The sequence below is a fragment of the Amborella trichopoda genome, chromosome 9, assembly GCF_054954075.1.
Source record: "Amborella trichopoda isolate Santa Cruz 75 chromosome 9, AtrichopodaSantaCruz75HAP2 v2.0, whole genome shotgun sequence".
Taxonomy (NCBI): domain Eukaryota; kingdom Viridiplantae; phylum Streptophyta; class Magnoliopsida; order Amborellales; family Amborellaceae; genus Amborella; species Amborella trichopoda.
This window is the reverse complement of record NC_142344.1, coordinates 18386146-18400152: the sequence shown is the minus strand read 5'-3', so window position 1 is coordinate 18400152 and position 14007 is coordinate 18386146. Positions and strand designations below refer to the sequence as shown.

The following is a 14007-nucleotide window of genomic DNA, read 5'->3' as shown; positions in this document are numbered from 1 at the left end:
CCCAAAGGTTAGCAAACATGGATGGGACTATCTTCTTACTATTCATCTCAACCAGTGTTTCAAGACTCGGCCTAGTCCACTTGGACTTGACCATGTAACTCAGCCTCGGCCGGGGCGAGTTTCAGTGGACAACTCACCTAGATTTAAAACTCAAAAGAAAATTATAGTTTTTGTTAAAAATCACTATAATATGATTTAGAGATTTATTTTTATATAACTTCTATGGTGTTTATGATGATTTGGTTACTTTTCTTGTTACCACATCCATTTTTATTTTCCTTTTTTTTGATATTTCTGAGATAATTCAGGATATAAATCAATTTTTAATATAAATTTTCCATGTTTTATAGATATTTACTTATTTTTACTACTTATTTTAGATTTTTCTGATTTCTAACTATTTTTAACAATATTTTGTCCCTATAGAGGACTCAGTTGAGTCTACTCAGACTTGGCTGAGTTACTCTTGAGTTTGAGTTTAAAAACATTGATCTCGACATTTTATCAGTTTTCTACACTTTGTTGTAGTACAATTGTTAGCAATAAAATGTTTTTCCATAAATTTATTTCCACTGACTTCTCTTTTGTTAGGGAAATTTATCCAAATAGTGATCAGAGATGCATTATTTAACATTTTACACTTACTGCAACTATTCCAGCTCATGATCAAGTGTATTTTGAAATTAAATTAAATAATGTGGGTAAAATGTTAAATTGTCTATCTCTCATGGGTATTTTGATAAATCGCTCTTTTTGTTGTATGCTAGATGATGACAAGATGCCAGATGGTATGTTTATTATTTATGAAGCTGCACAAGATGCTGGGGCAAAGGGTGGGGTGAGTCATTTATTCTTACGTTTTTAGATAGTAGCATATTTGATTGAATTTGATACCCAATAATGAATTGATTATTCTGTATCTCATGTTGGTTATGCTGTATTTCATATGAGCAGTAGTCGATTATGTGCTTAAATTGCTAACATGCACTCTCAAAGTTGTACGCACAAAGGAAACCAAAGTATCAACTCTGTGCTGTTCAATCGGTGTATGTGAAGCATTGCACTCTCTATGCTGTTTTCTTTTATTTGACATTTAAGAGATGCTTAGTTGTAATGATCTGCCATTGATATCTTATTATCTTCATCTTATTGTCAATCTACAGCTGGACAATAGTTTCAAATTTGACAGATTAGCTTGAAATTCTCTTTCCATTGGATAGGAATGTTTGCATGGTGACGCATAACATGGATGAAATGGTTTGTTTTCTTATCCTCATGATTATACTGTGATCTACATTGTTGCCATCTTTGGTTGCAGGGTTATGAGATGCTGCAAGACATGAGCAACGCAGTAGCATCCTACTCGAAAGCCATAAGTTTATTTAGATTCATTGTGAAAGAAGCACCTTCCCTGCCATTGAGACCACGCTTTTCTTTATCTGTTTCTGAGCAGCAGAGAATTCATGTGTACATAGATAAACTAAAGGAACGCTATGACTACATTTCAAGACTTATAGAAGCTCATAAATAATGATACTTATGCCATGGTGTGTATATTACAATGGCAAAATGATTTATTTTTTTTAGCTACAGAAATGTGCTTGACATGGACTAATATAAATCAATGCAGTTACAAATGGATTTTCTTTGACATGGATTTTCTATGGCACATATCCCTCAAATGTTCGTTGCGTGGTTCGTGCTGGATTTTGTATTTCAACAATTTTTGTATCTTCTATGGATTTCCTCTATAATGCATAAAACCTTACATGTGCAATCCCTTTTCTCCTATCATAAAACAGAAAAAGAGAAGAAAACAAGAAGGAAATAATATGCACGGATAATTTTGCCGCCATGGTCATGATCAAGCCATGAAGGTAGACACATGATCATGTTCATACATGGTCGAATTCAGCGGAAAACAGATAGGGCACCGCACTCTTAATATACGTGGTAAATTGTTGTCGCAGGGCCTTGAAGACAATTGATTTCTGCAATATTGCTACTGCCCCAGGACTCTCCACTTCCCTAATTGTTTCCTTAGGACTGTAAGGCAAAAGTCCTTACCATTGGGAATTTGAATTAGGTAATTGTTCGAATTAGGTAATTGTAGAGCAAGCTTTAGCGCTGATGAGTACAGCTGATGAGTACAAGCGTTCTTCACTCACTTGAAGAAAAAAGAAGTACTTTTTTTTGCATAATACTCCTCCAAATACTCTACTATTTGGTAACACTTTAATATTATGGAAATGGGAAGAGAAATCTATTACAGACAATAGGTTACAAGGAAATATGACATTTACATCGTTTGGGTACATTTTAATATTATGGAATCGTTTGGGTACACTTTAATATTATGGAAATGGGAGGAGATTAGCTAAGATTATCGAGATTTCTCCAAAAATGACGAAACCAATTATGCATAAGGTGGTGAGATGGAAGGAGATTAGCCAAGATTATTGAGATTTCTCTAAAATTGCCGAATCCAATTACGCATCAGGCGGTGAGGGGTGAAAAGAAGAAGATTAGCCAAGATTATCGAGATTTGAGTGAGGGGGTGAAAAATCTATTACGCGGACTGACGAGAAATCTTTGGAGAATTTCAAACTTGTCTGACGCACTTACCAAAGGATACTTTTCACTGATAAGCCTTACCCTACTGATAAGCCTTACTCTCTCTTTTCTCACTGGTAAGCCCTACTCTCTCTTGTCATTGGTAAGCCCTACTCTCTCTCTACTCTCTTTCTTCACCAAAGCGATCTCACTAGTAAGCCTTATTCTCTCTCTTTTCACATGTAAGCCTTATTCTCTCTCTTCTTGAGCCATAATCACTTGTAAGCCTTAATCTCTCTCTTCTTGAGCCATAAGTCTATCGGCCCTCTCTTTCGTGAGCCCTAGTAACTATCGGCCCTCTCTTTTGTGAGCCCTTGTAACTAGTTTGCTCCCTCCCTCTTTAAGCCCTATTCTCTCTCTTCTTGAGCCATAAGTCTATCGGCCCTCTCTCTTGAGCCCTAGTAACTAGTTTGCTCCCTCCCTCTTTAAGCTTGCTCTTGGTGCTCCTTCCCTCTTTAAGCTCACTCCTTCTCTAGCGTTCTAATAACTGGTTTGCATAAGGTGCTCACTTTCTCTTTAACTAGTTATTTTGGTGTCGATAAGCCCTATTCTTCAGTCTCCTCCAATGACTCAAAAATTTCTACCGCAATTACCAAACCTTGTAGTTTACTAATCAAATTTCTTCTCATTTTTTAACTTGTACCATAAATATTTTGAATTTGGTATCATAAATTTATTACTTATTTGAAATTATATAGAGACATTTGTAAGACTTCTATAAAAAATAAGTAAAAATAAAGTTTATCACAATAAAAATATGTTATTCCAATCATATTATTCCAATGACTTATCATGTTGAAATCAAAGTCTAATCATGTTAGAAAACAAGTGATTCTATGTAAGTGCCAAAGGCATACAAAATAAGTAGGAAATTCACACAAGTGCCAAAGGCATACAAAATAAGTAGGAAATAGTGTGATGATGATTTTAAAATGATACAAGTTATTATTAAAAAATCTTTTTGGAATGGTGATGATGTTATTATTAAAAAATACTTTTGGAATGGTATGATGATGATTTTAATTCCGCATTTAGGTAGGTGCTGGTAAAATGTTGGTAGTGCATTTCCTATATTTCTTCTAGACATAGCCAAACAAGAGCAATGTATTTCCCAGGTTACATCTAAATATTACCCAAACAGTAACAATCCATTTGCATGTATATCTATTATGTCATTAATATATTTCATAAACAATATACTTCCAGATATCCAAATAGCCCATTAAGGTTTTCAGTCTTTTCCAAAACTTTCTTGGTGAGGACGAGATGGTTAGTGGGTTGTAAGTTCCACGCACCTAACCATTCATGGGAAGGTTATGAGAGGTCCCATTAGAGTGGGCCCAAGTGGTCCAATGTGGTCCATCGGATGGCCCACACGTGGTCACATAACTACCATATTGCACAACTAACTGCCAGAAACTAAAAACTAAATAAAACAAAAGTTTATTTTCAAAAAAGTCTTTTATTTAAACATGATATATTTCTAGAAATGTCATTGTCTGATTTAACAAAACACAATACAAGATAGAGACCATTAAAAATATCATTCGACCGTTAAAAAGTTTTTGTCGAAAATATAATGTGTGATGTGTGTAAATCTCATATGTTGGGATAGTTTCCTTCTTTTGGGGATTTATTTTCTCTTTGTATAGATATGTGTCATCTGTCACATATAACAATCTTTGTGCATTTATACCCCTGTATTTCATTAACCTCTGTGCATTTATACCTCTGTATTTCTTTAATGAAATACCATGAACCTTTTTTGCCTCTTTACGAGTTGACATGGTATCAACTCTGAATAAGCATCAATGGCTAGATCTATCTGTGAATTTGAGCAAGTTTCAGGCAAATAGACAGGGCCTCGTGTTTAGGATCTATTATCTTCTCCATCAAACACCTGGTTAGCCTCTTGGAAAAGTAAGAAATAAGATGTAGCTGCTCACTCAAGTGCGGAAGCTGAATATCGTGCCCTTGCTCATACTACTTGTGAAATTATCATGATGGTTACTCTAAGATGGGTGTTTCTCATTCTAGCCCTTCATCTATTTTTTGTGATAATAAAATTGCTATTCAAATAACTCACAATGATGTTTTTCATGATCGAACATAGCACATTGAAATTGATTGCCACTCCACTCAAAGTCATTTTTTGCAAGGAACTATTACACTTCCCTTTGTTCATTCAGAACACCAATTGGCTGATCTACTCACAAAGACTCATCCTATGGCATGATTTCGCTACTTATTATTCAAACTTCAGTTACTGTGTTAAAAATACATTGTATGATACGTATAAATCTTATGTGTTGGGATAGTTTCTTTCTTTTGTGGATCTATTTCCTTAGCCATTGTCACATAAAGTATATTTATACTTCTACATTTCCTTAATGAAATACATCCCTATATTTCCTTAATAAAATACCGTGAACTTTCTCTGCCTCTTTATGAGTTGACAGTATTTAAGAAAAACTTAGAAAGATCTCACTTAAAGATTGGATATATGTTGGGAATAAATTTCCTTTTCCACTATAGGCACGCCTAGATAATACTCACAATCACTACCTACTCTCAAGCTCATTGGGGTTTTATGGCCTTACTTGTAGAGACCCCTCTAATTTTGGTTAAGGGAATTCTTAGGAACCCATAACTATAAACCATTAGGGACCACATTAGCCTAATAAAGCGTAATGTATCATAATCATACTCCATACACCCTAGGACATCCTTCAAAAATATCGAAAAACCCCAAAACACCATTTAGGAAGCCATCACCCAAAAATGGCTACTTCTCAAGTTCAAGAAGGCAGAAGATCTGAATTTACCAAAACTGGGCACAGTACAAGGGAAAATCCGTCTTCACAATAAAGGAAACAGTAGGGATTTGCACAAACTTTAGGGCGTAACGAGCTCAGCGATGCGGACTGCTAAGGCACCAACGACCCAAATCTGTCATGGAGATTCCAGTAATTGGAAACATTTGTATGTAAATAAACCATTTTAGGACAGCTTCCACAACCAAAACCTAGAATCCTAAGCTTTATTTGATCTTCTCATTCTTAGGCCTTGGAAACCCTAATCCTAGGTCATCTGTTCCCTGAAATTCGAATAGTTATTAAACCAAAAACCCCAAGCCATTAATTAAGGTCAAGATAAAACCCTAGGTCTGAAATCCCCTTTTCCAATTCAAGATAATCTCTTGTTAAAGTCATTCTTGAAGATTGAGGAGAAGGATATCTCAACATTTTCACCTGATCCGGGCCCAACTGTAGGTGTCAGGCCTGTGGGCTTGGTCACCAAGTAAGCCATTCTTTTATTTTATTTTTAATGTTTATTATTTTTTCGAAACCTTTTAAAAACTCTTCCTATGATTTCAATTTTTAAAATCAGGTTGAGTAGACATTGAGTAATCTCGGCTCAATTTTTTACGTGTAAAGAAGGCCTTGACACGGTCCTTTCCATAAAGGCTCTTTCGTTTTCCCCTTGATTGAACTTTCCCTATTTGAGTAGAGTGTTAGACTCGCATGGATGAAAAAAGCCATGTGAACCTACCCTACTTGGAAGAAATAGGTCAGTAGGGTAGATGAGCTCTACTTGGGTGAAACATGCTATTAGAGTGTGGGCATGAGTTTATTCTACTTAGATCAAATAGGACATTAGAGCCGGTTGAAGTTACCTCTATTTGGGACGCTATGACCTCCATCACTCTTTATATTGGTGTAAAACTAGGGCTTGGCTAGAAGAGTTCACTCACACCCTAGGCTACATACGCTTAGTCCTTGTGATGCGCATCAACAAAGAGGTCAAATGTGGTATTATGTCAAGGTCGGTATAGCCCAATGGTGGATTATATTTTAACCAAGAGATAAAACATCAGTGTATTAGGATGGTGCCTCAACACAACTTCGTACCCGGCTTGACTACTGCTGCTAGTCGTGTTCTTTGATAATGGATTGGTAGCATGCACATGCACATGACTCCTCATACAATGAAGAGAGATGACTCTCTATACACTGAAGAAATAAACCTGGATAACACAGTATTGTCTTGGTCTATGTGATACACATGGAATTTGTTGCTGTGTTGCAGCACTTCTAAGCCTCAATCAACTTTGATAAATCAATTATGAGCCCTTCGCATAGAGACTTGTGGATCATGGGTTTGTTGGGTTGGTTTAAGGTATAGATGAGGTTGTAGGGTAGGTAGGGAATGCCTAAAAGAGAGTTTAGTTCCATAACTAGCCTTCTCTTCCTAAGTTTGAAAAGGGACTTTCCAATTGTTTTTACAAGAAAAATGAAAGGGATTGTATATAATGAGACCATTTGCATTTTATACAAGGTCACAATTAGCTACAACCATCTTATATGAAATCTAATAGCTTGGGTGTGTAACAAAATTTCAGAAAATTTATTTTGAGGTTTGAGCTTGATCAATGGAATAAATGCAACAATCCAATTTCACATCCATTGGTCAAGATCAATTATGACTACCTTGTAGCAAAAGTAAATTATTTAATTATATATTTTTCCAAAATAAAATAGTTTTATTTTCACTAATTAACTACTTCAAACATGATATTAGAATAATTTGTTTTAAATTGTATATTTAGATTTTGTAATAATATTTACGAGAAAACTTACTCCGTTAATTATGGTTCAAGGTGATAAGAAACTGAGTAAGCATGCTAGAGAAAGCCCAGTAGGTCAACAAACTAACCCTCAGATCTTAAGGAGAGAGAAGATCCCCATGGAAAAGCATGGGGTTACATTATGAGATTTTAAAGTTACACCATATTAAGTGTAAAGATATCATCTGGTTGAGAAATGTAAAGCACTAAAAAAAGAAAAAGAAACGCACCGCTTGACTTACAAGGTTTCATCTACCCACCGTTACTTTCCAATCCTACTCATTGACTTTATAATTTGTCAAAAGATATTTTACTACCTCAGGAGTATACTGCACACCCCAAATTTTGGGGATATAACATCTTTAACACGTAGATTAGCTTCAATAAAAGAAAGAAAAAGTTTATATAAGGTTGCAACCTTGAAATACAGAATTACACATGCAGCTCAAAAATCAATCAGAAAAGGAGGTTTTAATGTTGAAAATAATCTCGAAGTTTAATGTTGAAAATAATTTCGACTTCGAGATGTATGAATATGAAAAAAAATATATATATTTTTAGTCCCAAAAACAATACATCTTGCAACAGATTATCTAAACCACCCATTTTCAAAAATTTTCAATGTCTAGATCGACTTGATTTTAACCAGTTTATGACTTTCGAATTTTATAATTAGATATGAAAATAAATTTTCTGATATTCCTAATAATTTTTTACACCAAAATTACATGTTAGGATAAATTTTGGTGGTGCGCTTTAATTGGATTTTTAAGATTGCAACCTTATAGAAACCACACCCTAAAAAGGATCTTCCTAATTGCAGCCTCTATGCACTTGAAAATAATAATATCTCAAGATTGAATAGAAACCATTAAATTTTTAGACGGTGAGATTCGAGTTTTAAAGAACTCAAATTTCAATTTTTTTTGAGAATAATCACTAGTGACTGCAAGGTGGTTACCAAAATTCAGACCGAAAAAAATCCTCTCAAGGTCATCTAATCAAGGGAGTAGAAGTATAACTATGCTTCCGAGGGAGCATAGTATATGTTCCCTTACAATTTATCTATTAAAGAAAAAACACGAGTCAAACATTCTAGTTGACCAGTTGGATCTCCGCCCACTGCTCAGACCATTACTTCCACCAAAAAAAAAAAAACAAACAAAAAACCATCAAATTAATTTCAAGATAAGAAGTTCAAAAAATAATAGAAAACAAAATAATGGAAAAAATTAGGATGCATCAAAGGTTCAAAAGTTTGAATAAACACTTACCATAATGAAGAAATATCTAACTTTCTCTCTCATTGGATTTGCCAGACTTTGGTCTGGAAATAGCCCAGTTTGTGCACCGTGAAAGGAGGCAGTTCCTACTCTTCCTAGAGATACTCGTAAGCATGGGTATTTTAGCCATTTCACAGTGGGGCTTTGCAAATTTCCACGTAGATGATAGTGTACATCTGAGTCCCAAGATGTTTTCTAGACGGAAACTGCGGGATATTCCATCAGATAATTGTTGTGTTAGTGCATAGAGAGACTGAGAGTAGAAAGGGATGCTTATGCTGGGCTTTAATTTTTTAAGTTTGGAGTAACAATTTTGAGTTAAAAAGTAGGCGATTAGAACTTAAAACATCATGTGAGCAGATGAAAATCACACAAATAGTAAAATTAAAAGATCAGGCAAAAATCAGCCAAAACTCAAAAACAAGGAAGTTGGTCTCTGCTGAAAGGCTAAAATAATTAAAGACTTTGAATTTGGGGAAAGAACCAGCAAAAACAAGCTAGCTATATTGGTCCGACTGTGAACTGGTCTTGACTGTAGCATGCAAAAGTCGGTTTAAACACCCAGCCAAGGGACCTGCTGGTTGTTTGAGTGCTTGACAGGCCAGTCCGGTCTAAACATCACTGATCTGAACTGGTGGTGGATTTTAGGCCTATTTTTTCGTTGTTCCTGAAAGTTGATAATAACAAAACAAAGAACTTTACTGCATTGAATATCATCAAAATACTAATAACTGAATAATGATTGTACATAACAATACAAGGCACCGTTCCAGAGGCATAACATGGCATATACTTTAACCGACGGAGACTTCCAGCATTATCTTCCTACGATGGGCAATGAGCTCGCTTTAAGAAGCTCCCAACAGAGGTTGGACTGTTGGATTCATGTTCAAGTCGAATCCTCTTCAATCCTTTCTCTCTCGTTCCATCCACAAGCCTGCACTCCTTTGCCTCCACTGAGCACCTCTTGTAAGGCTCAAACCCCATTCTGCAAGCCTGCAACTTGCCATTCAATGTATCTGTTTTTCCATTCCCTTTCTCTTCCTCACTTACAGAACTCCCTGTTTGGGGCCGATTCCCCCTTGTAGTATCAGAGGAATCTTCATTGGTACAGTGATCCTCGACCCACGTGGCAGTGTTGAGATCCACATTTCCTTCTTTGCTGTCAGAACTTTTGCTCATGTCTTTTCGCTTTACTTCTCCATCGATATGTGTGGCATTGCTAGTCTTGTCTTTTTGATTGTGAGGGGGTGAGAAGCTCTGAGGCAGGACTTCTCTAGAAAACAATGCTTGGAAGGCCAGGCGTCCCTGTAAATGTAAAGGAGGAAAATGTGTTCACTTGTACCATGCATATTGTGCTTAGATGTGAGCACTATTTCTCTGGTCATAAATTTGTGAGATGTATTTGGACTGTTTTGTAGACTGAATAAGAGTACCTGTGTAGTGAATGTGGGCATACTTCAGTTGTTTGATGCAGACATAGGGATCTCCATGTTTTTGAAGAAATTGCTGGGAAGAGTCGAATAAAATTGAAAAATGCTTCTAAAAGTTGAAGTTGTAAAGTTACAATCTTTTACAAACAATACCAACAAAAAATGTATCTTTCAAATAAATACAGCAAAAAAATTGAAGATGTCAAGTTACAATCTATTACAAAGAATACCAACCAAAAAAAGTATCTTTCAAATACAGCAAAAAACCACAAATAATTTGCACCTGTTATACAATTTTTAATAAATTAGTGGCATTTTAATATCTTGCCATTTCTTTTGACGAGTTTCTTTTTTTTCAAACCAAGTTTATGCTCATCTTTTTATGATTCCCTTCTTGTCGTTACTGAGACAATATTCTTAGAATATGCCTTCTACCATCCTGGCCACTTTGTAGCCCCAACCAATCAGCACCAGTTCATACGCTAAATTAGTTTCCAATTGAGTGCTGTGGGTTTCAGAGAAGTGAACTTGGCATTAACTTTTTTCTGAACTCTCAATTCAGTTGAGTCGAAACCCTAAATGTCCATTTGCGTCTTATGAAATGTAGAAACGCTATGTTGGTATAGTGCAGAATGCATCTCATTAGTGCTGATTCATGCATCATCAAAGAACAACACAAATTGCAGCAAGGAAAAATAAAAAAGACGAGAAAGAAAAAGAAAAACTACCCCTTCTGAAACCTCCTTCCATGAATCGCTGATGGCTCCTGCCGTCCTTGAGCGACGACCAAATTCATTTCCAGAATAACAGAACTCTGCAACTGGGGATGCCTCCTTACCTTCATCATTCTTCTCCAAATTATCAGTCTCTATGTCACTGCTAGAAGATGCGTTAGAGCCACACGATGATCGATCCAGCTGCTTCCTGGGTTTCCCATTAACCACCTCTACAGCTAGAAGCTTCTGCTCGTGCTCTGAAACTTTTGGCTTTGAATTATCAGATCCAACTCCCTCGCTGTCCTCCAAGTCTGAAGAAGATGCCATTGTGGAAACTGGGATTCTTGCTTGTAAATTGGGTGAAAAATCTGCATCACGGGCTTGCGCTTTCTGTGGTTGCTTGAAGGGAGGTCCATCCTGATCCATGCTTTCCTTGTTTTTCTCTTCTTTCTTCTCCTCAGACACAGGGGAAGGTTCAGCTACAGGGACCAGAGTTGCAGATGGTGCAAAGAAGCATGTATGGTGGGGATGGGGATGGGGATGGGAAAGGGGCAGTGGCCCATGAGAGGCCCACCAAGCAGAAGCAGCTGCTACTGTAGCTGCTACAACTGCCGCTATATTTGGTGGAGAAACATCCACATAATTTAGTGGAGCACTTGATCTGAGTATTTCAGCAGTGGTGGCATCAAGAGGGGTTTCAAAGTCCAAGCCGGGCCAGAACGAGGCTGCAAGGGTGGCTGCTGCATGAGCAGCTGGGTTTTGGAGGAGATTTGCTATAATGTAGCTAGAGAGTACACATGATAGGTTCATGGCAGATGGAGCTAGGAGCTTATAAGCTTCTGGGTTGAGATGAAAAGGGGTGAAAGATGGGTGGAACATTGGGAATTGTGGGCACATGGTAGAAGCTGCTGAATCTGAAGTCACAGAAAGGCTAGGGGTTGCAATTAGCCTTGGGTTTCCATGAACTCCCATCTGGTGAACAGTAGATACTGAATTTGTTGGATTAGAGGAAGATGAATGCATGCACTTGTTTAGGGTCCCATCAACTACATGCACTGGTACATGCCTAGGGTAGTTCTGGGTAGCTTGAGTGTCATTCTTTCGTGGAAGCTCCAGCTTTCTTGGATGTTTTAAATCATCTGTATTATCCCTGACTGGTACATGAGTACTAGTAACATACACAGCAGATCCATAGTCCAAATTCAATTGATCGGGCCTTCCAATCTCTAATTCTGTCAATTCACTTTGGTTATCTGGCTTGGGGGTTTTCTTGGATTTACTAGTAGCAGAGCCTTCATCGGTTTGAGTTTGGTCACCACTGTCCTTCTTTGTGGGCATGAATTCTTTGAATGCACCAGGGCTTGTAGGTGTTGAGGTTTTCGACTTGACTAATGGGGAAATCTTGCTTGCTGAGGAGACAGAGGAACAAGGGGCCCCAAGAGAGAGGGTCAGCACTTCCAGATTTTCGTTGTCGATAGAGGTCTCTTTTGCTCTTTGAGATGATGCAGTCTCGGTCGATCCCTGATCGATTGTTTCCGAAAGGGGAAAAAAATACGTAAAAAAATTGGAAGAACCTGTAAAATAATCAAAGAAATATGAAATAATGCAAAATAAACAGAGGAATATACCTGAATAATGTGGCTGTTTTCAGAATTGAGTCCTGCTTTACTACAACATGCAGAAGGACCCTTCATTAACAAACTCCCATCCTTTATCCCACCTGTCAAGGGGCCTACGGAACCTATACCAGTCTTTCGAGGATATGGATTGCTTGGCTTCTTTTTAGGACGAGGGGGAGGGATGTCTATGTCATGAGCTTTCCCAACAGGCAGTCCTTTGATCACAGCTTCTCTTTCCAACTGTAAGACAGGAAAATCTTGTTAGCAAAGTGAGGGGATTCATATCCTTAGGATACCCATAGATGTGATTATGGAGAAGGATAGAGCATATATACAATTGAGAGAAGCTGCAGGCTGCTACTAACAAGAGAGTACAGTACACTGTAAACAATTGGATACATCTTATGTAGACAAACTTGCATCACATATTTGCCTGAATATATGTGAGATAATGCATGTAACTTTTGCATATGTTCATAATGGGACAACAAAATAAATGTAACAGAAACTAATATGATGAATATCTGAATAATGCTAAGGTACATGATGTCACTTTGGACACTAGAGCCTTGGAGAAGCCATATATTCAATATGGAGAACACAGTTATTGATTTGATGGTTTCTATTCCTGCCTTTTTCTTGTGCTTCTGAGATTGTTCTAGTAATTCTTATCGGTTATGTGCATGTTTCGCTATCCATTCTATTATGTGGATACCTTTTCATTGGGTTTTCATGGCCATTTAAAAGCCTTATGACAGCATGCAATGAATCATATGATAGTGAAATAATGAACTCTAATGGGAGTATGGTCCAGAAGGACCGCAATTGGCAATATTGATGTTGAGACTCAAACTAGGCTTAACGAGCTAGACCAGTTGAGCTCTAAAACCCTAAAATAATTTGGCATATAACACAACTGAGAAAGGTTAGCAGAGTTATCCCTTCATGAGGTTGGAGAGATGCCCAGGGCAGTTTGACCACGGACTATGTAACCCTTGAGTGTGATTGGCAGGCCTAAAGGGACGAGGGGAAAATCGTCATCATGACCATCATATGGCATATACATATGATAGCCGTATTGGTAAGTAAACATCACTGAGGGTGTGGCATGTACAAGTCCGAGAAATAGCCCTCATGCATCAATTGTGATGTGTATCCACAGTTCTGTGTGACTTAGACGTGTCCCAGGCGATCTGTAATCCATAGACTAGGATTGTGTTCCCATCTCTTATTGGCTAGTTTTGGTAGCCCAATCATGACCCTCTATGATGGATGGTGGGTCATAAGAACTATTCGGTCAATTTAAGAAAGTGAGTGTGGGACATGGTATCTAATAGAGATGGAGTGCCTTAGTATTTTCGTATTTTTCTTAACGAAGTTGGATCCGATTCCCATCAAAATTTAAATTAAGAAATTAATTATTTTAATTATAACTGATTTTTGGATTATTAAAATAAATTTTTGAAGTCTCTGGATATTTTATTTTCTCAAAACAAAATAATAAATAGGTTTAAACTGCATTTTCAGGTATTTAATAATTCATAGAGAAAATTAAAGTATATGATACTTTTTAAAAATTATTAAATCATATGAAGGCCCCTTATACTTCATGGGCCCCACCTATCTGGTTATTTTGGAGGAGTGTGTGGGGCCCACACATGGGTGGCACACCTCACCTCTTTCATCCTCTTTCCTAATGTGTTGGCTTGTGTAAGA

The 14007-nt window shown here is 37.1% G+C and overlaps 2 protein-coding genes across 13 annotated transcripts in view; one reads left to right on the top strand and one right to left on the bottom strand.

Annotated features, from left to right (window-relative positions):
- The window catches only part of LOC18424571 (Protein kinase superfamily protein), a 40003-nt gene extending 38352 nt beyond the window's left edge, over nt 1-1651 (top strand). For 6 of the 11 annotated variants that reach the window (XR_016041372.1, XM_088847776.1, XM_088847780.1 and 3 more), the window contains 2 exons: nt 768-838; nt 1319-1651. Coding sequence is in view for 6 of the 11 variants with exons in the window: in XM_088847776.1 (XP_088703902.1) it covers nt 768-838; nt 1319-1531 (284 nt within the window). In the remaining 5 variants the exon portion in view is untranslated. Of the gene's footprint in view, nt 1-767; nt 839-954; nt 1047-1163 lie in introns of all 11 variants that reach the window. The other 5 variants (XR_016041369.1, XR_016041373.1, XR_016041370.1 and 2 more) reach the window with 3 other exon arrangements.
- A 7553-nt stretch (nt 1652-9204) lies between these two features.
- Nucleotides 9205-14007, bottom strand: part of LOC18424570 (protein LATE ELONGATED HYPOCOTYL) — a 28451-nt gene continuing 23648 nt past the window's right edge. For both annotated transcript variants that reach the window (XM_020676657.2, XM_006829155.4), the window contains 3 exons: nt 12301-12531; nt 10685-12193; nt 9205-9831 (listed from right to left, as the gene is read on the bottom strand). In XM_020676657.2, the coding sequence (XP_020532316.2) occupies nt 9349-9831; nt 10685-12193; nt 12301-12531 (2223 nt within the window). In that variant the 3' untranslated portion in view covers nt 9205-9348. The remainder of the gene's footprint in view (nt 9832-10684; nt 12194-12300; nt 12532-14007) is intronic.